This window comes from Molothrus ater, chromosome 14 (assembly GCF_012460135.2).
Source record: "Molothrus ater isolate BHLD 08-10-18 breed brown headed cowbird chromosome 14, BPBGC_Mater_1.1, whole genome shotgun sequence".
Classification (NCBI taxonomy): Eukaryota; Metazoa; Chordata; class Aves; order Passeriformes; family Icteridae; genus Molothrus; species Molothrus ater.
Genome location: NC_050491.2, coordinates 11,401,840 through 11,428,543, shown reverse-complemented (window position 1 = coordinate 11,428,543; position 26,704 = coordinate 11,401,840). Strand labels below are relative to the sequence as shown.

The 26,704-nt window shown below is 40.6% G+C and overlaps 1 protein-coding gene across 4 annotated transcripts in view; it reads right to left on the bottom strand.

Moving 5' to 3' along the window:
- Nucleotides 1–26,704, bottom strand: part of IL1RAPL2 (interleukin 1 receptor accessory protein like 2) — a 344,044-nt gene that overhangs the window by 130,681 nt on the left and 186,659 nt on the right. For all 4 annotated transcript variants that reach the window (XM_036402067.2, XM_036402068.2, XM_036402069.2 and 1 more), the window contains 2 exons: nucleotides 18,705–18,891; nucleotides 12,411–12,564 (listed from right to left, as the gene is read on the bottom strand). In XM_036402067.2, coding sequence (XP_036257960.1) covers nucleotides 12,411–12,564; nucleotides 18,705–18,891 — 341 coding nt within the window. The remainder of the gene's footprint in view (nucleotides 1–12,410; nucleotides 12,565–18,704; nucleotides 18,892–26,704) is intronic.

The window sequence follows — 26,704 nt, the reverse complement described above, 5'->3', positions numbered from 1 at the left end:
CACAGGAGGGTATCTAGCAGACACTGCAGACTGGGACCTGATGTTCCAAGTTTTTCTTGAACTTTGACTATCTGTCACAGTAAACAGCCCCAGTAAACAGCTGGATTCACACATACAGAACTCAAGGCTAGGAAGAAGAATATTTCAATAAGCAGCTAAGTTACTCTAGGCATGGGGACATCAAGTTTTAGTCTCAATTCTTCCTCCTTCTGACATTTTGAAATGTCAAGCTCCTGTCCACATTGCTGCCTTGTTTCCCACCTCGTCTACAACTGAGCAAAGGAAAGTTACCTGTTCACTGCATAAAAAGGACCACAGGATTACTGGTGATGTTCAAATGAGAAATATGCAACCACAAAGTCACAAAGTAATGGTGCAACTATAGGTCAGGAACTGCAGTGTGGTCAATTTTATGTTCTTATTTGAAAGACATCCATTTCCAAACACCACAGTCCTAGAGAGAATCAGTGAGTGCTCCATGCTGGATGGAGTCTGTCTGCAGAACCTCCATCCATGGCTGCATTGTGGTGTCAGGCACCACAGGGAGCTTCATGAGACTACCAGGGCAAGTGACAAGTTCCTGTCACCTCCAGCTGACACCCCCTGTCAGCAGCTGTGTCAGTGAGAAGCACCCAAACTTAACAACAAAGCTCTTCTCTTGCACCAAAGAAAAGCTGGTGAACAACACAATATTTAAACTCTGCAAAGTCCTTATTAAATGTGACAGCAACAGCTGTAGCAGCTTGAGCACTGACAGAATGAGGAAAAGAATTAAAGCCCTTTTGAGGGTTAGAAAAAGAAAGCAAGTACCATTTTAAATATTAAAATGAGGTCTGGGCTGAAGAGGGAATATAGATCTGGTGGCAGATAGCCAGAGACTTTGGAGGTGCTCAAAGCTGTTTCTCTGACCCTCCCACAACTTAATGGAAAGGAACTTTCTTTCCAGTCCATATCTTCTACATTAAACTAATATATATAATTCACTCTTCTTATCTTCAGAGTATGATGTGTCCCATTAACCTCTCCCCCACATCATGAGCTCCAGCCAAAATAAATCTCAGTATTTGCTTATGAAATGCACAATTCCTATTGCAGTGCCAAAACAGTGGATAGTGGGGAATAGAATTATTCATTTTTGGAAGGTGGAAAAAAAGCAGACATTAAAAATAAAACCCAAAAGAGAGGCATTTTCCCTCACAAATAGAATGATTCAACATGTACATTACAGGTATGCTCAGTTTCCTTGACTCTGCTTTTCTGGAATGAAGGCAATGATAACTTTCCTTGAGGGAATTGTTGGAAGTATTTCTGTGCTTTAGCCTACTGCTTCAGTTATGATGCCATGATCTACAGGAACTTGAACAGTCCTGTATAGGAAGCCACTAACATGGAAGAGAACTTTCTCATGGATGTTTGTTTAAGACAAACAATCCCAAGTGAATTAACTTCAGTATATGAGTAAACAATGAAACATTTCTTTGTGTGAGATGTATGAAACTCGTTAAAGGTGAGAACTTAACAGGCTTTGCCACTGCTAGAAGGTGTAGGAACCACAGTTCCAACCCCTGAGGACTCCACATTTCCAGACTGACCTCTTCACCATCTTCTCTTCTTTCAGCAGCAGTCTGTGATCACAGTATTTCCTCTGAGTGCTGCACTGCCCAAAGCTTTAGGGCAGCTTCTTTGCAAAGTGATAGAAAAAGTACTTTAGCTAGAAAAGCAGTGAATTCTCTCCCTCTGGAGTACAACATAGAAAAGCTGCAGTTTTTCCCAGAATGGAATTCTTACTAAGAAGGGGGAAAAGAATTTCTTAAGGGGGCAAGTGCTAACATTCCTCTCTGACAAACTCATGTTTTTTCTGAAAAGTCACATTTCTTCATCAGCCTGATACTCTGGTTGGATCTTTCACCAGCTTCAAAAAGACTTTTATATCAGAAAACCAAGTAACAAAGGTCTTCCTCTCTCTCCCTCTAATGCTTCTCACCGTATTTCTGAGATCCATCCTTCTCACACTGGCATGCACACCATGCTGAAGGACCCACTGTGTACCCCTCTTATTTCATTTACAAATGAAGTGGCCTGTGTTTCTGCAACATGTGCATATCCCAAGAGAAGCCCAAATGGCATCTCTAAATCAGATTGCTTTACTGCACAGCCATGTGTACCAATATTTAGATAATACTCCCCTTAAAAACATCTGTCTAAATACAGTTGCTATGGCCACTTAGAGGTTACAGAGCTGTCATAGCCTTGGCAGGGTCTTGTTCCAGGTGCATTTCATCTCGCATTAAGGAAGAAAAAGCAGCATGGCAGTGTATTCCAGAGAAGCTCTAAGGGCATACACAGCTTATGGCAAATTGGTTCCTTCCCTGCCAGAAGCTATAACCACTCCTGGCCCAGGATGGGCGGCTCAACTCTCCGCAACTGGACTGCTGATGCGATATGCACTGCATAAAGATGAAAAACCATCTGGTGCTTGGATCTAGCTTCCTTCCATATAACCAAAGCCCTTTTATCATCTCAATCGATTATGAAATTATCTCAGACCAGTTCCTGGCAGACAGGTACCCACACAGGAGAACCAGCTCCAGCCAAGATAAAATCAAATCAGAGACTGCACAGACCAGACTGCTCTTTCTGAGGTGAAACAGGCCTTTAGTTCCGTTGCTGGGCTATACCAGAAAAAAAACAGTATAAGAACAGATAAGAACCCAAAGCTGCCTTAGAAATTTATGACTATATTGTTTATTAATTTTACTGTGAAATCATTTTGGTTTGCAATTCGCACTTTATATTTCCTGCACTTTCTCAGAGTACTTCAGCCTACAGGGCTTGTCATAAAAAAAAGCCTTGGAGAGCTTTTCATTTCAAGCCAAAGAAAAAGATGAAAAGTTAAATCACTTACTGTTGCATTCCCATTGGCTGCAAATTGATTTTATTTACTGAAACATGCTTGCATTGCGAAAACCACCCAATACACACAGTAAATAAGTCAGTACATGTAAGTCTCATGTAACAGAGTAGTTACCCAGCCCTTTGAAATAGATTGGAGTAATAAACATCTCAATACAAATTCAGTTGAATGCTTATTTTTCTCTTGCTTAGAAAAGGTCAATCAATGATATCAAAGACAAAAAATAGCTTGGTTGGTGCTGATGAAAATTAAGAACATCTTTTCCATGCTGCTCCATGATATCAAAGACAAACAAGGTACTTAACACACCCAGCATATTCTTGTATGTCCTTTCAACTTAAAAATTGCAAGGCACAGAGCAAACATTGGTAAGTTATTAGCTCCAGTCTTCTGGTGAACTTCATAAGAGCAACATCAGAGCCTGAAGCAATACTACTTCTGTCAGATCTCATAAGCTAAACAGGGTCAGGCCAAACAGGTGCTTGAATAAGGCACCTTTGAGGATCACATCACTGCAGTAAGAAATAATGCTGACAATTCAGTAGCGAGCACTATTCCTTCCACAGCAGAACTTTTCATCTCAGACACACAGCTACAAGTGCCAGGCAGGACAAACCAGTTTTGAAAAGCATCAACATCATGCTGTGAAAATATTATCCTGATCTCCAGCTCAAGTTATAGCAGAGCTTTTCACCTATTAAAATTTCTCCAGTCATTTCAAAGGAACGAGACAGTCATTGCTTCTGGTTCTCAAGCTTTTCTTATGAGACAATATATTAAGCAAGATTTGCAGTTTCTCTGGGTGGGAAAGCTGCATTTTCAGTGGACAAGGCAATCTGCTCACTCGTGTGTATCTATTTTACCATTAGCAAAATGGTTTCAGGGGCAGTGTTATTTTGTGCCTGTGCATCTATCTGACTATCTATTATTAATAAAGAAGAAAGAGCATCCAGCCTACATTTTCATGATGAAGGAAACTTACTCTAACACAGAAAATGAAAACATACAAGTTTCTTTCAGTGTGTGCGCTTTACCTCACTGTTGTTGGCAAAACCCCCACAATCCTGTCATTTATACTAAGTCACCTCCAGTACTGAAAGCACAATACACGTAGAGCCACTTAGAGAATGTGGCTCAGCAGCTCCTGGACTGAGCAGCAGTTTTTAAAGTGGGAGCTCATATCTGACATTTACAGTATATTGTCAGTGATTCAGTGAGCTACAGTCGCTGTGCACAAAGACAGGGCATTGGAGAAATGAGCAACCCATAACATGCGTGGAAGCCTTGGCTGCCCACATCAATAAATTAGACAATACCAAATAATCAATGCTATAAACTGCAAACTGCTGATTTAAGGTGGAAGGAAAAAACCATGATGTTCAAGAACATGACAGAGAACTAGGGGGCAACATAGGTCAATAAAAACTAATGCTATTTGCCATTCTAATTACTCTGCATGTTCATGAGCCAGGAAGGCAGGCTGTGGAGCTGTAAGTAAAGCGCCAGGAGTACTGACACTATATATAATTCATAGACTGCAGCATATTGCTACATTTCTCACTGCCCTTAGAACTTGCAGTTTCTCCAGGAGATATGGAGGTAATACTTAATGTTTATCTTCCAAACTCATATTTCATGAGCCCTGTATTAACAGGTCACTCTAGTGAATGGAAAAGCCATCAATCTGGATCACTTGAGGGACTGCAAATGAAGGAGCTTTTATCCTTGTGGATGTATTTTGTTGTCACTTTAACAGTGACACAGTTCACACAGCAACCACCAATGGGCACAGGCATCCCTCAGACACTGTCCAGATCCTCAGCTTACAGACTCTGATGAGGTGCTCCTGAAACCAGAAGAGTTGGTCCAATTTATCAGGACCTTGCTGGGTGTCAGGTGAAAAAGAGATGTTAAAAGACAGAACAGGACTGGCACTTCTTCCAGGCGAATGGGCACCCTCATTATACTGATGCCATGCTCTGGACTGAATTTTCCTGTGGACTCTTTGCAGACACAGAAGTTGCTGCAGATTTATAACAGGGTTTTTGCATGGTTGAACAAGAAATACTCTGAAAAAGGCAGAGAAATTGCTCCATTTTCCAAATGGGGTCAAAAGCAAACGAACACATTTCTCTTGATGGATCATACTAGGCTTTGCCTGAGGTAGTTGGAAAAGCTAAAGTCACCACAGAAATCAGTGGCAATTAAGTCTGCTTCAACCACAGAAACATGCTTAGCTATCTACAGGAGTTAATAGGATGCCAGACATGTAACAAATCAGAATTGAAATTAAAGTTTTAAGATAAACTTTACTGTATTACAGAAAGCTAATATTTACAAAACAAAGACCTTGGTAAAAATTAATACAAATCACATAAAATATATCAAAAGAAAACTCTAATTGTTGGCACTTCCTATATGTAGCTTTAAATAGATAGTTATTTTGGCAATAGTTTGAGAACCCAGCTGTGAAATTCATTTCCTGGTTTTTAAGTACTGTATTTGTCAGCACTTAACCCATTTCTGCCTTGCTGTCTCTCATAGAAAGGAAGGTTTCCTTTAGAAAATAAAAATAATAAAAGATGCAATGCATCATTTATAAGAAAGTGCAGCAGAGGAAATGCTAAGAACAGTATCTCCTACCACAGATCTTTTAAAGCTTGGGACTCTCAATAAAACCTTAATTTGGGCAGGCTTTTTGCTGTCCCTTGCATTTAATGAAAAAGTGATTCCCTGATTGTGTCAAGATATTGCAAAGAGATGAAGTCTTGCTATGGAAAGGTGTAATTTATATGAGCAAGTAAATGCCACTTGAGATATGATGTGTCAATATTAGAAGTGAACAGGAAGGATTTTCTGTTCCCAAACCATCTGCAGTCTCCCTCCCAGAAGTAAAAAACTTATGCAGATTTAACTTGATCATTTTAAGATTTCATTTCCAAATTAACAAGTATCTAATTTTCACAATTGTTAGAACTGCAGTCACAAGCAAGCTGCTTTTTTCTTTTTCCATTGTTTTGTAAATATCTTCCCCTGAATAATTTATTTCTCCAGATTCTTTTAATTTATTCTCTTCTGGACCCAAATATTGGTAAAAGTTCTGTTATGAAAAAATGTTTTCTCAGAGAAAGGAAGGCCTTTCTGCATCTACCACCATAAATGCCGTTCATTAGTGAATGGAATGTACCAACACCATGAACTAAAAAAGAAACCGAAAATCTCACCAGTTTTATCCCTCTCCACTGCTTACGTTACATTTGAGGAAAATCTGAAAATGCACACTTTATTTTGAGCTCAGCAGCCTTGGTTGGTTGATCATTGTATCTTTCTTTGTGGCACTTTTTGGGTAGTGATACCTAAAGCCACCATGGCACACAGGCAGGTGCCAGGAGAGCCACAGTGCGAGCCCCCTTCTCCCTTCATTCTCCCAAGCCAAGCTGTGAGATCCAACCCCATATCAGCCAAGGAAACAGAGTGCAAACACCCATCATCCCCTTGCTCCAGGAGCTTTCTGCACAGGGATTTGCTCTCTGTATTACAAAGTATGGGAGGGAGTTCTGACTTATGGATAAAATAAAATTGCCTGTTAAGAACAAAAATAATTCTAAAGTAGAAAGTGCCAATATTCCAGTGTTCCCTGCCTGTACTCCAGCAGCTCCCCATGAAGTTACAGGGAGCAGGAGTTGGGCTTTCAGCTGGAAACAGCACATTTCCTGCTAAAGGGGAGCTCTGGTTGGAACACTTGCATGGGATACAACAGGGGACAGGCATCCCAGGCCATATGTCAGAAGTGATGAGGACTGCCAAGCACTGGGAGTGAGCTGATTGTTCACAGCAGGCAAAGAAAGGCCAAAGCTGCCAAGCCAGGAGAGGAGGGAAAGAATAAAAAGCATGTCCCTACAGCTGCTGACAGCTTCAATATCACTTTAGAATTCTGGCGAACACTAAACAGAGGAAATTTTTCTTTTGGAGATGTGGAGCTAAACAAATAGAGCTCTCAAGAAGGAGCATCTGCTTCCAGAAAAAGGGAGACAGGTCCAAGTACAGCAAACACTTCCCATGCCCACCAGCAGTGGCGATGCAAGGGAGTGAGGAGCAGCAAACCCTGAAGGCCAGAGCAGCCACCACCATCCGCACGTCACCGTGTTTTACCTTGCAGTGCTTTTCAGGCTGCTTCATCAGGAAAATTCACAGGCTGCTTTAGGCTTTCCTTGAAATGTTTTCTGCTTTATTTGAGACAACAGACTCTGTGACCCATGCTTGAAAACACAAACAAATAAGGGAGAGGGGAGCTAACAGCTCTCATTAGAGCTGCTGGCCAAAATCAACAATAAAGCACCAGTGCATTTCAAGCAACTCCCAGATCCCAGGGATTAAGTGAGATATTGAGTGCTGACCGGAACCAGAGCTTGCATTTGGGGAAAATTTTGAAATTTCACAAGAAATATCCTGCAAAACTTCAATTAAAAAAAAACATAGCTTCCTCCACAGCTTTCTCCTTTGAACCAGCCTTAGCCCAAGGCTGCTTTTACTGCCTAGGGTTAGGGTTCCAAAAACCACAAAGCCCAGAGCTCCAGGCACACTGCAGCTGCAAAAGGCATCCCAAGGAGAACACAAAACTGCCACAACATGGCTTCCTCCATGGCTTTCTCCTTGGAACCAACCATCAATTACTTTTGCCAATAAAGGGGTTCCAAACCCACAAACAAAATCCAGCAACAGCAGCAGGTGTAATTTGAAAAGTGAGAGATGTAATGAGACTTGAAATAATTTAATTGAAAAACTATGATCAAAGAGTGAATTCGGGCAGAATCATTCAACTCAAGTAGCCATGTGGAATAATTTGTCATTTACGATGGTCAAAACAGATATTGCTGCACAAATGAATTTTAGGAACGGCCAGGCATTTTAGCAGTCTGTGAAGAATATGCCAGAGTAGAGGATGAAGGAAACTTGGAGGACAGAGCTCCTGGACAGAGTGGTCCAGTAACTCCTGCATGTCATTCCAATTCATCACCAGCAGTTTATGAAGTTGTTCAGATGGCCAGCTTCTGCTGTCATACTGGAAAATAATTCACCAGTACAAGCTCACAAATCACCTCTTTCCACAGGCAGCAGAAAGAACAAGACAACTTCTCTGTCTAGCACAGCTGTCCCTGAAGAAACACATCCCTGCAAACAGCCTCATCCGCCAGGGGCACCTGGGCCACGCTGTGAGAGCAGCTCTTGCTCTCTTCTTAGAGGCATCGCCCTTTCCCAAAGCTCCAAGATATGTCTCCTTGCATTTTCTTCTCAGCCTGTGCCCTCACAGACCAGTGTTCCAGAGCAAAAAGAGTGCTGAAGAAGCAGATAAACACAGCAGGTGTTTTTCACAATGGCACCTTCTCACCCTCAAAGCTATTGAAATATTGCTGTGCATCAAGACAGAGTAAACTTGTTGGTAGGGCTGGGGAAAACAGGAAGATGCAGAAATTGCCTTTCAAAACCAACACTGCATTCTAAGTCTGGGTTTTTTTTCTTTTAATCTGAATAGTTTAACTGTTCTTTAATAAATGTTGGCATTTACAATACTCATTAAAATGCTTTTGATTGTTGATATTCCTGAATAACTGTAATTTTAATAAATTATAATCATGTAGATTATCTGTAACTTTATATTAGATGCATTCAGTTTTTTCTGAATGGGTGCACTCTAACTTACTATCTAATTAAAAACTGAGTTTCTGTTACATTTTTACTCTTTAGAACCCTAGATTACAGTTTCTAATCTCATTTGTTTGTTACTCTAAAGGTACCAAGAAGCAAAGTGAATTGGTATCAATATTTTTTTTTTTTACATAGACTGAAGGGTTATGTGTTATTTGCTAAGAGATAACACTGTTGTCATGTTTCTTCAGCAAAAAAGGCTGACAAGACTTGTTTCACATCTGTCTGCATAATATAACAAACCCATGAAGAACTAGTGATGAAAAAGCTGGTTTGTTGACAATCTATTATTGTTAAATGCACCCAAACACCAAGATTTAGGCACTGCTCATTAGTGCTGTATTGTAGCTCAGGATTTTTTCCCTATAAATACTTTCTGCCAAAATATTTTTCAAATATATTCTAGGCTGCAAGCCTTTCCCTCAGAACCCTGAAGAGCTACAGCCTCTGAAATTCTTTATCAACTGAATCCCACCCAGCTGTTCATTACCCACTGCAGCCAGAAAATGACTTTGCCATCCCTGTGTCCAGCTGCCCCTTCCTGCAAATGCCATCTGACCTGTTTGCTTTCTGCTCTGCTCACCTACCAACACCACTCAGGTCCCTCTGTGTGCCTTCCCCTGGCCAGGCATCACACACTGATAGCTTTCAGTTTCCATCTAAGACCGCCAAGATTTCTTTGTTACAAATTATTTCATACTTGCTCATATCATGACTTGGCCACAGAAGAAAGGGAGGAGGAACTCCCCTCCTACCTCTAACTGGCCCACTGAGATCTTCCAGTTGGGTCTGCAAAGGCCAGAAGGCAAGACAGGATCCAAGGAAAGCACACTGTCCTTGCAGCTCCCTGCCACAGGCACAGCCACTAAGACAACTGTGCTGACACTTTGTCACAGGAAATTAAGGGAACACCTTCTAATAGCTCTAATGACATCACTGGACTTTGCTGGATAAATAATAAGAGCAGGGTTGTGTCCCCAGTTGAAAGCCTCTACTTGAAATAAATCCTTAGGCAACACTGATATAAATACCAGACAGACAGACATCCTTCCCTCGGCCCACAGCTGCTCTCTTGTCTGCTGGTAACTTGGATCAGCCTGGCTTGTGGGATCACATCTTCAGCAGAACTGCTGCATTTGGCTGGGATCTCATGAACTATTCTGATTAGTTTTACCAACAGCAAGTTAAAATGGTGCTTCTGGCTCCTGCACCTTGAAATTTTCCTAAAGCTTTTGATGTAGCTTCTGTTATGACAGTACTGCATTTATTCTGATTTCAAGTTTCACTGTTTAGATGCCCATTCTGCATTTAGCTACAAACAGCAAATATTTCATATTGCTACTTACATAACTACCACAACCTTCACAAAGGATTAAAAACCTCACATACCACATTTGATGTGACTTCAAAGAAGATTCTTGTCTTACAACCAAGAGATAAACAACTTCATCCACCTAACTGGTGCACTTTGTACTGTGTACTTCTGCAAATGCCTGAAAAACTACAGGGAATCTAAGCCAGCTTCCCCTCTCTACATGGCAGTGCATCTCTCCTTGCTCAAGAGAGACATGGAGTTACCCATTTCACTTTCAGAATAACTCTTCAATAACAATTTCAGGTTACCATGGCTGCTAGCAGTGCCCAACAGAGTCTTTCTGTTCAAAATCTTTATGTTAGAGGAACTCAGACACTTGCCAATAAATGCCAATTCAGACATGATAATAAGTACCAGTAATAGAAACAGCATCACAAAGCTCCTTCAGAAGAAAACAGCAGGCATGATCCTTTTCTCCACATCTGTGCTGCAGGCTAGCAGAGACAATTCTACCCCAGCCTTCAGCAGGATTTTCTAACAGTGATTTTAAAGACCAGCAGGTTCAGAAGTCAGAGCTCTGGTTCTCCCTCTAGCTTCCTCTGGCGCAATATTTTGATGAGAACCCATTTTCAGACAGATGAAAAATGGGGCCCAGTGCAACACCAATTCCAATTCAAGAAAGACCTGGACATACTAAGATGAGTCCTGAAGGACCACAACATTTATTCAGCCAAGTCTCTGAGGATGTCATGTACCTGCTCCCAGCCTGTGATCTCACCTCAGGACCCCTCCCCTGGCTTGGACAGCCACACAACACAAGCAATCCGTTGCTGTTTGTTGTACAAGTTTTCTTTGACCTCTCCCCCACAAAGATCTAAACCTACAGTAACATGTAAAATTCACCAACTGAAACAAAACAAAAAAACCAGGAGAAACAAACTGGCTCATTAAAGCTGTCATTTGCAGCTCTGATCCACATTTTTAGGTTTTTATTTACATAAACTTACTAGCCTCTTTCAGATATCTAGAGAGATTCAATAAGCAAACACATAACATCTGATATGTCTCCCAAACATTTCCATCTGGAAAAGGTGTTTACAAACATATGTGCTTTATAAACTAAACAAAATTTAATGCAACATGAATTCACACCAAATTAAAAGAAGAAAAATCTTCTCAAGCATTTTGCAAAATGGAGAACACTGACATATTTCATACTTACATTTTAAATAATCTGATAATAAACTTTTTAGTCAGAGAAATAACTGTAATAAATTCTATATTTAGTTTAGGACAAATTCCCTAAATAGTGAAGTATAAATACACCATAGTGTTTAAATAATGAAGAAAACACATGACTTCTAGCAAGGTCATGATGAGAGGGAGAGCATAAAATACCCATCATGAGGAATTGAGTTAAATGCATCTCATTTTCACTTTGTCAAACTTAGTTCACATTCTGGTTGAAGACCAGCATGCTACTTAGGGTAGCAACCACCCACAAAACAGGTATTATATCTTCATGCATTATATCTTCTTTCATATCTCAGGTCTAGAATCAGGTAGGTCAAATCAGTACTTTAGAGCTGCATCCATGACCAAAAATGGACAATAAAGGGTCACATGACATAGGGCACACAGGGAAAAGAACTCACTGAAAATGAAAAATAATGATAAGAATAAAAAATCAGATTCCACTCAAAATAAAGGGAAGACTTTTTTTCAAGAACCTATTAGAAACATCATATGGAATAGTTCAGTTTGATATAAGAGGAATTCTACCAGGCACTGCTTTGAGTAGGGCCCTGTTTTAATCAGTATGTGAGGAAGATACCTAACCATTTGTTTATATGGTTTTGTGTGAAAAGCTGAAGAAAACCTCAACTGTTTTCAGGTACTTGCAAAGTTCCACAGACACAGAAGGCAAAGTAATAATTATAGATGTCATACTGTACAATGAGATGAAAAGGGAGCAAGAATATATCAGTAGACAATACTTATTTTAGCTGTTCATTTTTGATACCTGGCAAAAATAGACAGAAGAATACTGTTGTCTGGTAAATACTCCATAGAGTCAGAGCCATAGAGTGTATGACCTCCTGACAGGCAGGTTACTTTGTTTTGGCAGTCCAATAGTGCTGACTTCACTCTTGGAATAAGTTGCACCATCCTCTTCACTAAAGACAATCCTTAGACTAGAAAAGTTGATCATCATAAATTAAAGAAAAACTTAAAAATATGGAGCATTTACAGGTTTTCTACAAAGCAAAAGGTAAAAGTACCCTTCCGTGGAATTTTAGAAGATCTTGATATAAATTTCCCAGAGTCTGGGACTGCTCAGCTACTGGGATTTGCTTTGGACTTATTTCTGTCAAACAGATTCACTGACAGATTTCACCGACATATGAGTACCATTTTTTTCATTATTTCAAAGCTTTAATTTTTTTTCTTTTGGCATAGAAAAAAGATTCTTACCAGTAACCTTCAATTCAACTGTCCTCCGTATAAGCTTGCCTTCAAACTTTAGTTCACAGGTATAATTTCCTCCATCTTCTTCCTGGACCTCTTGAATTAAGAGAGTATTTCCCTTCTGAATTACAACACTTCTCCACATTTTTGGCTCACATTCCTGCAAAAGAAAAAAATCAAGTGACAAAATTACCTGGCTTGTACAACATAAGACAGTGTTGTGTGATCATATTTTCAGTATTATACATAAGGAAATAACCACCTAGATATATTTTGTAATTAAAATTAAAATTCAAATATAATTTCAGAAAGCACAGAGATCTGAAACTGGAATTAATTTGAAGAGTGAAATTAAACAGAAATGTTTTTAAGGTTCAGTTATTCCTACTGTATCACATGGGCTGTGTTTAATACATGGTGCCCTCAAGCAATGGCTAAGTATCTTCTTTTTCTTCATATAGCTGCCAAGACCTCTCCTTTAGGATGGACCATTAAAATATGTCTCTATTTGAAGGGAGTAAGGGCAACATCTGTTAAGAGTTAGCCTGAAGGCAAATTTTATACATAGTCCCAGGCCAGGACCATTTACCAGTAGAAGAAAACAGGAAGAACAGCAGTTTTTTGAGAGAATTCAGAAGCCCGGTTTCCTTACAGCCTTATTTCTCATCACTGGCTTCTCCAGCACCTGAAGAGCTTTGATTCAGTCTTTTCCCATCACCAGGCACTTTGCAACATCACCTCCCCCGTGCACCCTGTGATGCAGGACATGGCATTGATAGCCTGCAGCTCTCACAGACTTCACCCACACAGTCCTTAGCTGTTGTTTGGCAGATTTAGGTTCATTGCTACAAACTGTGGTCCTACTGGAAGCATGTTTGAGTCCTTCTGGATAGGGTGTGATACAGTGTAAGAAGAGGCTCTGCCTTTCCTAACATACTGGATCTTTGCAGGCAGGTCAGTCACTTTCCATGTGAACAGCACTCATGATTGAATCATTCTTGGAATGCTCTGAACTAAAAGCACGGTCCAAATCTAACCATTGTCTCTTGAAAATGGCACCTTAAGATTATGTATTTATTGCCTCTAAACACCTTTAACCTCAAGCCTCTTCTCCCTGCAACAAAACCATACTTTTTGAGTTCTCTAAAGCACTCAGTAGTCCCAGCACCTCCAGAGGCTCTGGCTAATCCTGTACCCAGGAAACACAAAGTAACATAGGGCCTGAGTACTTTCAATGCCTCTCTACTACCTCTCTCAAGGTGGCAGCTTGGAATAAGCTCTCAGACTGCTGCAGTCTCACATCAGGCTCAGCAGCTTCAGAGACTGGTGACATGCCCACACCTATGCCCCATTTTCTGCTTGTCTGCAACAGCAGTGTCAGAAACACAGAAAACAAAATAGAACAAAGCTTTCTCTTAAGAAAACAACCAAACAAGAAAATACGTCAACACGCAAATATATTGTACCAGAGTAAGAGATCAGCATGACATAAACATAAATTTTTCATGGACTCCATATGCATTCCAAACCCATGTCAGATTCTAAATTCAAGGACCACGACAGAGAAATAAAAAGACAGGACTGAGAGTTTCTGGCCTTGCACTTAAAAAGGGAACACTAAAGAGTTCTCCCTGTCCCTAGGAGGCCAAATTCAGTCACAATATAATCAGGTTTCAGATTCAGAAGCTGTGCAACACTGCTGCAGGTACCAGAGTGATCAGTGCATCTCTCTGTTTCCAAAGAACAGCTGTAAGGGAAGCATCATCTTGTCTTCCAAGTGAACTTCAGTTAACACTGGTGATAGAGAATGACCAGAACCCAGATCCCATCTACTGTGCTGAGACTCACTCAGGACACAGATCTGACCCAGGAAATTCCATTAAATCCTTTCTGATTTGAACTCAAAATTTTGGATCTATTGAAAGGTACATCAACCACCGACTCAGTGTAACTAAATCTGAACACTGGGCAAAGAATATGATTCAGTCCTATTCAATCCTAGTTTAGAAGGAATACAATTCCCAGGACACACAAAGTAAGCATATTTCAGATATGCACCCTTTAGTGCAGCATTGAAATAACCTGTGTTCCCAGTTTTACATTCACTATTTTATTTTTAAAAGCACGGGAACAAAGAGATGGAAGACACATTTTTATACGCTTTATATTTTTATATAAAGCATATAAAATTTGCAATAAGAAGGATGACACTACAGGAGTAGAGGAAGGATTTACTACTACAAAGAGTAATAATTTAGCAAAAAATAATGTGTGTGCTATTGTGGTTTTACATAGAGGAGTTATTTTGGTGGAATTGTACCACTAATTTCCTTATTATTTCTTTTTTATCTTCTTGAAACACTTCCTATTAAAGATTATTTATAAGCCTTTCTTTCCCAAATTTCAGCTAATTATTTTTTAATCTGCTGACTATGCAGGCTTTACAAAATTATGTTGAAAGTGCTTGTTTATATATTTAATACACAAAACTAAAAGCAAAAAAGGGGAGAAGCTGAAAAATGGCTGAGAAACAAAATCCTTACAAGTTTTTATATTCTGAAAACAATCTAGATTTTACTGCCGGACGTCTACTATTTTCCCTAAAAGGGTAAGTGCTCAATTGCATGACTCATTGCGTGGAATCACAGAATAGTTTGGGAAGGGACCTTACAGATCATCTCTTTCCAACTCCCCTGCATGAGCAGGGATAGCTTCCAGGAAACCTGGCTGCTACAAGCCCCATCCAACTGGTGTTGAACTCTTCCACAGATGGGGAGTCCACAGCTTCTCTGGGCAGCCTGTGCCAGTGCCTCACCACTCCCACAGGAAAAAAATTAATATCTAATCTAAATCTACCCTCCTTCAGTCCAAGGCCATTCCCTCCTGTCCTTTCACTACATGCCCTTGTGGAAAGTCCCTCTCCAATCATCTTCTAAGCTCCCTCCAGGTACTGGAAGGTGTTCTAAGTTCCCCCAAAGGCTTTAACAAATTAATTGCTCTTTTCTGCTTTTGCATTATGTTTCCCTGATAGAAGAATCTGGAAGTTTCTTTTTCTAGACTATTTACTTTCCTTAGACATCTGAAATGTTTGGGGTTTTTTCCCTCCAGTAATTAAAGTGTCACTATTATGCATCTTTTTCTCTTCCTTGAAATCTAAGTGGCAGTACCTCAAAAGTCTATTTTTCTGGGTAGTTAACAACTACCTGTCCTCCACCTGACATTTTGATTGTTCTCTTAGCCCTCCTTTCAACCTAGTAGTAGAAAAGACATGATGGAAATGGATTAAGGCTGCACACTCAAGAGGTAATATACCTTTTCTCTCTGCCAGCTGATTTTTCATGAAACTGCTCTTACTCTTAAATCCCATTCATTCAATCATGCCTTGACACACACATTTACTTTAAAAAAAAATCCCACACATCTTGTCAAAACAGTTCTAATAGGCATAACTGAGCTGAGCATATATCAATGGCATTAATTGGGGAAATCTTTAAAAATAAATATTTAATGCAGTGTAATTCTAGCCAGAAGTGAAGCTCATACTACTGTTAAAACAAATTCTCACAGCAAATGCTATATTGTGTACCGGGTGTGCACGTGGAATTCTATTCAGGCATAATTAAGAGCATGTTTAAATTACAGTTAACTCCCAGTAAATTGATGCAATTACTAGCTCAGATTCATTAATCCCTCAACACAGAGAAGCCTTTTGGAAGGCAGAGCAGGTTCTGCACACAATGAGCAGGCATCATCACTGTGTTGTCTGATGGTATTTCATAGGTCAAGTCCAAATTCCCTGACTACCATGAACTGGCAGGTTCTCACAAGAATTTCTCTTTTCAGCAGAAGGAATAAAGAAGGAAATCTCAAAGACTTCCTCATATTTATTTATCTGTCTAGTGTTTTGTTTCAAACAACTTATGCTCCCTGCCTGGGTGAAAATCTCAAAATATCCCAGCATAATGGAAAGGAATATCCCCTCCCACTGGCTCCCACAGTGCCTCTGGAGTAGATTTACTCAAGAAGTAAATCTGTACACAGATTTTATGTACTTTATGTACACATCAAGCTTAAAATCTACAGGATTTTAAGGAGGATCCAGTGTGCTATGACCAGAAATGGATGCCTTCTTTGGAAAGTGAGGGTCAGATCCTAAGGCAGGATAATAGTTTACACTATTCTTCAGGAGAAGGGACCTGCTTCTTGTTACTCACATTCCCTCCCACAGCATGCTTTTAAGTCCTAGACTGCTGTTTGTAGGGGCTACCCCAGTATTCACCAAATTATTTTGAAATCCATAAAATTATATATTTTCTAGAAATTGGACTTCTGCTCTTTTGAATATGCAGACTTGTATTAACAGTAACATAATAGTCTCTAGAATATCCAAAACTCTGTTCAGAAATAAGTTTCAAGGGATAACCTGACATACACACCTTCTGTGCAACATCAATATTGTGACTGAACACTGCTGAGCTTCCTGACTCAGGTCTAGATAACAAAGATGTTTCTCTAAGAGCCCAACTGATAACTTGTAATTGTTCATTATAGATAAGAAGGTGTATGTAGTAGGTAATCTCACTCACATCTCTTTTCACTATCAAGCCAAACTAAAGGTTGTCGATGGCAATTGTCTCTCTGTTATCATCCAATGACAAAGTCTGTTCAGTTTCACCTCAGCGATGATTTGTCAGTCAGCTGCCACACTCCAGCCTGGTGTCACACAACCTGTGTGTGACACCCAGACAACATGGGTGGGATTCTGGAACAGATCCTTCCACTCCCTGTCTTGGTCAGTACAAAGCATCACTGGTGTGGGGCTGCACATGCATCTTCTTTAGACTCATTTCTGCTCCATGACAGCTGAAGATCATTTCTGCCAGACTGTTTTTCAGTGTGCTTTTGCAAAAAATTGAGATCTTCAGTGATCTAGTGTTCAGTAATACCAAAGCAGAGAGGGCAAGAAGCAGCTTCTCTTCAATATCCTCTTTACACAGGAGATTCTATGATTAACTAAATACATATAATTGACATATGAACAGCACTGAAGGTATCAACCCATATGCTGAGAAAGAGCTTCAACTGTTGAAAGAAAACCTTTTTCACACTAACAGTGGATTATGGCACACATTTTGTTACTATAAGATATAGCATGTGAGATTTCTGTAAAAAAAACAAATAGATGACAACTTTTATAGTTGCTCATTTCAGCTGCAACCTGCTAAGGAGTAAAAAAATCTGCTAGTCTGCCCATATTACTTATTTCATACAAAAGATTCTTTAAAGAATGTTATTAAGGTTGGCAAATCAAGCACTCCAAATTTAGGTTTTAACTAGTTTGTATGTTTCTGTCTGTATTACCTGAACTAAGATTATCCTAAACTCCTACAATCCAAACCCGATTTTCCACAGATTCCACTGAACTGCTCCTGTTGCCCAGCTATTTCTGGTTCCTTTTGACTCTCAGCTCTTTATTCTTCTCTACTGTTTCTAGCATCATTATTTGAGGGTATTAGCCTCAAGTAATACATAAGGGCTCTTCAAATATCAGACTTTGACCCCAGTCAAGACAACAGGCAAAATTCACCAGACCTTGCTGTGGTCTCATTACCTGATGTTTGCCAGCCAACCCATACTTTACTCATTCTCCTGCTTTCTCGGGAGCTACAGAAACTCATCACCAATACATTTGCTGATGAAAGTGGTGTATGATACTTGACAGTCCTTGGAGAAGGTGCAGGCAGATGAGTTACCTGGAAAGTAGTAAAAGTATCTAACTGACCTCAGTTAAAATGAACTGACTTCAGGACAATTACTCAATGAACCTCAGCAGACTTCTGTGCAGACTCCAGGAGACACTGGTAAAAATTTACAAGTCTTGGTGAAATTAGCTGACAGACTCCATAAAAATTAATTGGCAGCAAAAATGGAGCTGGTGGTGCTGATATGCCTTTGGCTCCATTGCAGGTGCCTCCCTTTGTTTCTACTCCAGCGTCGTGCAGGGAGACACCACACCCAGGTACAAACTCGTATAGAGGCACTGTGGTTTGGGAATGTGGCACTGCTGACAGAGAAGTCCTGTGAGCACTCTCACAGAAACATCCTCACTGATACTGATTTCTGTTGGACAATGACTATGCTGGGTAGTTTTACCTGCAAAACTGTCATACTGGGAAAACACTCTCCAGACCAGTCACAAACCACTGATGCCTCAGAGAAAGTCAGCTCTAAGCCTCAGACTAAAAACAGTGAAAGTTTTGAAGAGTTTTAGCCCAACAGCAATAAGACAGCAATAGTTACCTTGTACCACACCACATCTGGCTCTTGATTGGCTGTTTTGTAATCCTCAATATCAGGACAGGAGATTGTCTTTCTCTTAGTGACTTCGGATTTTTCCAGGTATCTGATCTTGCTGTTGTAGCAAAGCCCAGATTCATTCTCAGCTACCGTCAAGGACATGGACACCTTCATGCAATACGTTGAGTTTCTGCGGGGACAGAAAGATGGTTTTGTTTATCTTGCCTTCTTTTCACCATGTTTGTTTTGGCACAGAAAGTTTCTTTGTCAAGCCCTCATTTTCACAAACACTTGAGTGACACATTCAAATAGTGACAGCCATGCTGTGCATTTCCAGCACAGAAGAACTACTAGGAAACATAAAGGCTCCCTTCTGACTGTGAAGACTATGAAGAACCTTGAAGAAATATTGTTGACAAGTGAGCCAACCCAGCACAGCAGGTCTTTCAAGCTTGCAAGTCTATGAACACAAGAACCTGTTGGCACCTCAAATGTTGGTCAGGAGACACAGTTCCATTTCCTCTGTATTCCACACTTATCCTCACCCTTGCTCTCTCCCACCTTCAGGAGATTTCACTCCAGTGTGCAGTGCTATACATTTGAGAAGAAGGATTATGTGCTAGATGTTAAATCACATCACACAGGAAGGATTTCTCCCTGAGAAGGAACCCCTGTACAAAATTCTACAGCACATGATACTGTGGTGGGTTGACCTGGACCAGCTGCCAGCCTCCCATCAGCTGCACCCTTCACTCCCCTCAACAGGATGGGGAGGAAAAAATAAAATGATAAAGCTAATGAGTCAAGAAGAAGACAAGGAGACCACTCACCCATTACTGTCACAGACAAAACAGACTTCACTTGGAAAATAAATGTTTTTATATATCTTGAAATATTTTTCTGACACTAAAGATGCTGACTCCTCACTCCCACCAACTAAACCCAGGACAGTGTTTTTTATTAAAAAAAAAAAAGTCCAAAAGGCTCCATAACAAATCTTCTCTTACATTTCCTTCTGTCAAGGGAGCCTGTAGATGGGAAGAAAATAAAAAGGTCCACAGGGACACTTCACCAGAGCTCAAAGCTTCGTGCTAAACACGTTCTGGCAAAACACTACAAATGGGATCTTGTCAAAGGTGTGGCATAAGCAGACATTGGCAGACAGAGCCATTTGCAAGGCAAATCAAGAGGCAATCTTCAGAAACATCCCATTTTCAGCATCATTAGTGTTATGCATTCAGCAAAACCACAGACTTTATCCTTCCTTCTCACTTCCCCTCAAAATGCCACCTGTACATCTGTGTAATAAAATTGGTGGATATTTTGTCCATTCCCTTGCCTCTGAGTGAAAAGGCTCACTTTGCACACTGATGTGATGTGTTTTAGGTGAGAGTCTATAATAAAGTTCTCATTCTCACAAACAGCACAAAACATATTATTTTACCTGAAAGAAAATTTCTCTGGACTGAAAACAATCCATCATTTGGGGTGGGCTTATATAATTTAGGGAAAATAAGTCAACTTTCTCTCAAATCACCTTTTGAAAAGGGTTCCCCTTCTTGTAGGAAGAAAACAAAACATATTTGAGAGTTTTTGCAGCACTGAAAATCCAAAAAATATGGATATAACCACTCAGTGTAATCATTATGATTAATGATTATTTAGCTTTCCTGAATGACTATAAGTATTACAGAGTGCAAGTAAGGTCATGTACTCAGTAATAATGATCCAGGCTAATAAAAAATAATGCCTTTGAATAGTTGTCCATTACTTGGTGTTATTTAATAGTGCTGTATTTTCTCCTAACAATCTTGCATTATTTAGATTGCATTTTGAACAGCGCTGGAGGCTACTTCTATTTAAAATGCTTCCTGGAACCACAACCTAAAAATGCAGTATGCTTTTCATTAGTTGCAATTAGAATTGAGTAGAATTGAGGAAACTAAGTGCCTAGGGAGTACTATCACTTTTGTTCACACTCCATGACCAAGACAATAAATCTATTCAGGCTCATGATGAAGAAAGCCTTCACTAAGCCAAAAGCAATAGACTTGAAAGCTTCATGGATGGTTCTTCACCAGCCACTCACATTACTGCTACTGTTGGTAATCCAGAAAAGGGCAATTTCTGCAGGAATGTCAGTGACTGAAGCAGGAGTTTTCCTTTAATCTAGTCAGCTCTGGAAAACAGTGATATTTCAAGGCATGTGCAAAAGGAATAAGTAGTTTGATCAGCCTTGCTGTTTTTCTCAGTTTTGAAGGAGAAATCTGGAGCTGAAGTCTGCTAAGTCGTGAGCCATTCCTTGCTGTGCTGAGCAAGCTGTTCCCCAAGGCTCGGCCATTAGATTTCATCTCTCAGTTCTCTGAGCAGCTGATGCATCTGTGCTGATTTTTTCTTGGTGTCTTCCCTGCCTTATAGGCTCTGGAGGCATAAAGGGGCTCTCTAAAATTGACAGCTTGAGGGAGAATCCAGGAGGGGGATCACAAAGAGGACTGGTACAACTTTGTTTCTACCACCTGGCAAGCAGACAGAAACAGGGTGGGTCTGGCCACACAGGGCACTGATGGAGCCCACCTAAAAAGTTCTTTCAGGAAGGCCATAGAGCTGCTGTGTTAGGAAGGCATCCAGTTCTTTCTTCCCAATTGTTTTCAGGACCCCTGTGTCCACAAGTGCTCTCCTTCATGACCTGCATTTAAATTGCTTAAGGTAAGAGTCTTTTTCTTTTTTTTTTTTTTTTGGTAGAGGTATGTAGATAAACTAGCACAAACCCCACATTTTTGATTTTCTTCTTTCAGAAGCTAAACAGATGGCCTATGAATTATTAAAGGATGGATCCACTTTTGTTTTCAGTACATGGTCATGGAGCTTGGTGGGGGAGGTCAGTGCTCCCAGCAGTCCATGGCTGGCAGGAAAGGTTATATGGCTTTTTTTAATGAGGAAAGGCAGATACAAGAAGAACAAAAGATAACAACAGCAAAGCTACAGGTAACTTGGGCTTTGCTGTCAGAAAGAGTAGCCAAGAGGAATGAAAAGCAAGCAGCTTCCAGGTGGGTGAGGAAGATGCTGGAGGGCTTTCAGTGGCAATCTCAGTATTGTGAGTTCAGGTAAGAAGAGTTGTATCTAAGTAGCAAATGTTGGAATCCACAAGAAAATGTCAGGTGACATTTTCCATATACATGTAAAGGAAATACAAACCCATGGGTCTGGAAGTGGGGTCTTTCGACAATTTGTCTTTTCTGAAACATTTCCAAACCATTCATTTTCCATAGGAGTTGATTTCTAGTGGGTTCTAATTCTATAAGAAGTAGTAGTGGTCATATGGGGAACAGGAAGAGGGAAGAAAAGAAAGAAGCACTCCACAGTGCAAAGAAGAAAAATTGTCTTGAATTTTCACACTGAAACTAAGATCTGTAATTCTCTATTCCAAGGGAATAGTTACACACTGGACCTACTCTCTCGACTGGAAATAGGAAGAAGAGCTTAGCTTTGCCAGAGTTCACAAAGCAGTTTCCTTTGTTCTGGTGGCAAGGCATCTGTAATCCCCAGGCCACCGGGAGCTGGCTCTGAACCACAAACTGAAGCCAGCTTCGAACCAAATAGAAAAGCAGAGGGAGAACCAAGGGAGTTTAACAGGTCTAAAAACAAAAGCAAGCAAGACTGTGTTTGGCTTGACTTCGAAGCAAGGACAAAAGGGAAAAAGGGAGGATATAAAGAAATGGATAAGGATATCTGAAATTGGAGTTTCAGTCTCTAAATTATTTTTCATCTCGTTTTGGATTCAAGACAATAAATCAGCCCCAAGGCTGAATTCAAATTAAAGTAAATATTCACAACTTTTGAAAACCCCCCTTTTTTTTATTTGTGTTTCTGCGGAGTGAGGGTGCTCTTTGTTAAAAGAGTAAAGTAGAAAATTTTTTTCTCTAATATGCTCAGAATCACCCCCAGCCACCCCTATTTATTTTCTTATAAAGAGGAAAGGCGGCAGAAATAGAGTTGAATATTTTATATCTACTAGATTTAAAAAACCCACCTAATTTTGAACTGCGTATTTATACATGAGGATTCACACTAGGTTTTTTCCCCTTACAGATTCATTTTTCATTGTACTGGCTTTTTTATTACATTGTAAGACTTCAGTGATAGATCCAAAAGCTGGGAAGTGTATTTATCAAAGCAGCGCTCAGGGAACAGCACACCTCAGGCTTAGATCTCTCACCATGTCCCTGAACACTCTGGCTGTTTTAATGACATTTTTATTGACTCACTGACTGCAGGACTGAATAGATCAACCGCTACATTCATCTTAGCTCATTTTGAGTTAGAGCAACAACAGCAATGTCTTGGTTTGAAGGACAGGTGTCTGCCAAAGAAGGCAAGAACCTCCCTTGGAATAGAAACTGTGACCCACTTCCCTCCAAATTACTATAACTTTGAAATTACAGGGCTTTCAGGCGAAGATACGGGATAACATGTCAATTTAAAACACTGCAAACAGCAGAGCACAAACCCAGCCCAGCCTCCCCTCGGTGCAGTTCCGGGCACGGCCAGCAGGGGCGCTGCTGGCTCCTGGCCAGGGCAGGGGGCACTGGTTCCCCCCCGCCTGCAGGGGGCGCTGTGGCCGAGCTCAGCTGCGTCTCCCTCACGCGCTAATGGCGGGCAGGGCTGATGGCAACATGGCTGCAGCTGGAACCTCAGAGTGGAGCTGGGGCGGCAGAGACGGGCACACCCTGGGGCAGGGCAGCAAACAAACTGTAGCAGAAAATCCTCAGCCGTAGCCACGGGGTATCCTGCTGGGCAAGGGTTGCTGAGTTTAAAGTGTAGCAAAAAAGCCCAAGGAGGCAGTGGAGGAAACACCAGGGCTGGGCAGCGGCAGCAGGTGCCACACGCAGCTGGGAGATGCAGCCTCCAGGAAGGGGGAGAAGGACGGGGTTCTGTGATTTGCCCCTGAAGCACCTGAGTGGATGGTGAGGGTCCATTCCAGTGTGATCAGGTTTTAGTAAGTTCCCTGTTCGGTGTCTGCTCTTACGATCAAAGGCTCACCCGCAGCAGGAGAAGCGGTACAGGGCTGGATTCCACACGGCAGAGAATTCTCCCTGCGGTAGCAGCAACTTAACCATTCCCCTCTGATCTGAGAGTGAGAGAGCGAGATGGGGCAAAGGCCAGCCCCTCACCCCCAGCCAAAATCTCATCGCATCTCTGCCCTTCCAAGAAGAAAACACCTCAGGGAAGAGAGTAACCAGCAGAACCCTTTCCCTCACCTTGACCACTTCTTTTGTCTCTTAAGTCCCAGTTGTTTTCATCTCTTAGGTAACAAATGGGACAAAATTCCCATTTTTTTCATTCCCAAAACTAAGAAGGAAAAAAAAAGAAAAATCCTAACATCCAACAAGTAGTAACTACACTACCAACCATCTTAGTCCATCTGAAGCATGAATGCACAACCAGATCCACTATTGGCTACTCTATAAATGTGCTGGTTTATCAGCTCTTAGACTTAATCGAGCATTTTACTGTTTTCCTCTCACTTCATGAGAGTTTAATAAATTTATTCCCGTCCAAATTTTACAGTTCACACAATGGTTACCAAGGTCATGGTTTGATGATATGCTTAAAGAAAAATAAGTTGTTTATCATCATTGTTTTTTTTCAGATCACACAAATGTATCATCTTAAAAAACAACAGATGATTACTTATTCTTCCAAGGTTTCACTCAAGTGTTAACTTATTTCTCAGCGACTCCCACTCACTCCTACATATTTGGGGTCATTGTCTGGAAAAGATCAATTTTCCACACATGGTGTAAGTGAAAGCCAGAGGTTACAAATCACAGACCCCTGAATTTTTTTTTTTTTTTAATTCTTATTAATTTGTCAAGTGAGAGGGCAATGGGCTGACAGTGCTGTAGCTGCTCCCTAAACCAAAGGCCAAGAGGTGCAGTGATTCTGTGGCTTGTGTGTGGTACCTAGCCTTGGTACTGCTCCAAACACTCCTGTCATGTTTTTGCTTTCTTGTTGCTGTTATCTAATGCCAACTCCTATGCCTGAAAGGGAGAAATCCTAATTCCTCATTACCATTCCTTTAGCATCTGACACGTTTTCAAGATCCCCCAGTAAAAGAAAATGACACCATAGAAAGTATGAGCTCAGAAATTAAGTGCAAAACCAGCACAATGTTACAAATTCAGTGCGCTCTTATATTATCTCTACTTCCTCCAACAGAGGAAGACATGGTGAATCCAGACAGAGGTACCATTTAAGGCCCCATTCCCTTCAAGCAGAAAAAGTATCTGTGTGGAACTAACCCACCACTCACCAAGAATTTTTATTCTTTCTGCACTTCTTTTCTCCTAAGATCCAGTCTCTAGAAACAAGAAACAAGACAATTTGACCTTGACGAAAACATACTGCATCTCCCAGAGGGTCATGTTTTACAGTGAAGAAAGGCTGTACCCTCTCTATTCAAAAGAAAAGAACTTCTGAGCAAAGTCACTGAAAAGTAATTTTAAAAGGCTCACATTAATGACAGCTTGAAAAATAGATATCTAGGAATGTCTCCTCAAGTCACCTGTCAGCAATCTAGTTCTCACCAGAGGCACTTAAAAGCAAGACCTGTACTTCTCACTATGAGTTTAGCCATCTTTAGAGAACTTTGGTTCTTCTAGATCCTGAGACAAAAATAAAAGATGTTCGGATATGGCAGTTGGGTAGAGCATCTCACAGCTGGGTCTCTCTCACCAAAGCTTAGCTTCAATTTTAAATTTAATTTGGACATCTTCTTAAGAGGGAAATGTGACATAAAAATGTCAGGATGTGCCTACTACAGTCAGCAATACAGCCAGTAACACAAGGCCATGATTTGAAAATTCACGGCTAATCTCTAAGTATTATGTTTCTTAAGTGTCTTAAGAAAGAAGAAGAATAAATGACAACCATCTGATTCATACATGGTTAGGGTCAGGAGGAGCTATTTCTTTTCTGGGTGCCTTCACACACACATGCCCTGGTCACCTCTGCATTGTGACAGATGCAAATGAAAAGCCAATCACCAGTCAGTCATTCCAACAGGGACTACCCAGAATATATGAAAATACAATACAAAACACAGAAGAATGCAGAAGCCAAAAGAACACCAAGTTATTGCAGCATATCACACCTCAGTTCATGAACTAGGTGGTCTCTGTCAGCTTTAGACACCCTGTTCCAGCAAAAGAAATCCTGTAATTGGCTGGGTTTGCTCTGGGGGAAAATTCCTTCTTTGTCCTTAAGAATTACAAGGCAGCAAATTGCTTTAAAGTTTGCTACTACAAATGACTAAGCCCTTTTCATTTATTTCCTAATACTTTTCTATTAGAACTTGGATATTAATGTTAAATCACATTGTCTTACTGAAAAACCCCATTACAAACGACATAAATCTGAGGCACAGGAACAACTGCTCCCAGGACAGTATTAAGAAATTCCCTTTCAATAATTTTGCAATTGCCATACCCTGTTTCTGAGAGGACTGAATGCTTTCTCCTTTATTTCTTCCAAAACACAAACTGTGTGGATTAGCATATCTACTCCTTATGCCTTTTTTTTTTTTTTCAATTAGGCACCTAGCACACAAAACAAAAGTTGCATTCAAGACACCCATCAGACTTGTCTGCATTGCTAAACCTCAGTGATTTTATTGCCTGGAGGAATAAAACCTGTGCAGCACAGCCTTCGTTCTGCACATAAGTCCTATTTTGCAGATGCAATGTTGAAAGGCAGGTCCTGCTCTGTTTGTACATGGGCAATTGAGCAGGAAAACCAGTGGATCAGTTATTGTCTCACAGGGTATACAAGGAATGAAAGAATCATGAAATGAATGTCCTTACAATGTGAACTGTTTGAGTCCTACAGCTGAGTCCTCCTGGCTGTGCCTTCCCTTAAAGTGGTGGCCAGAAAAGAAAACGTTTTCCTCCAGTATCACTTACCAAATATCATTTTAACTCCCTATGGTTCTGTCATCTTGTACT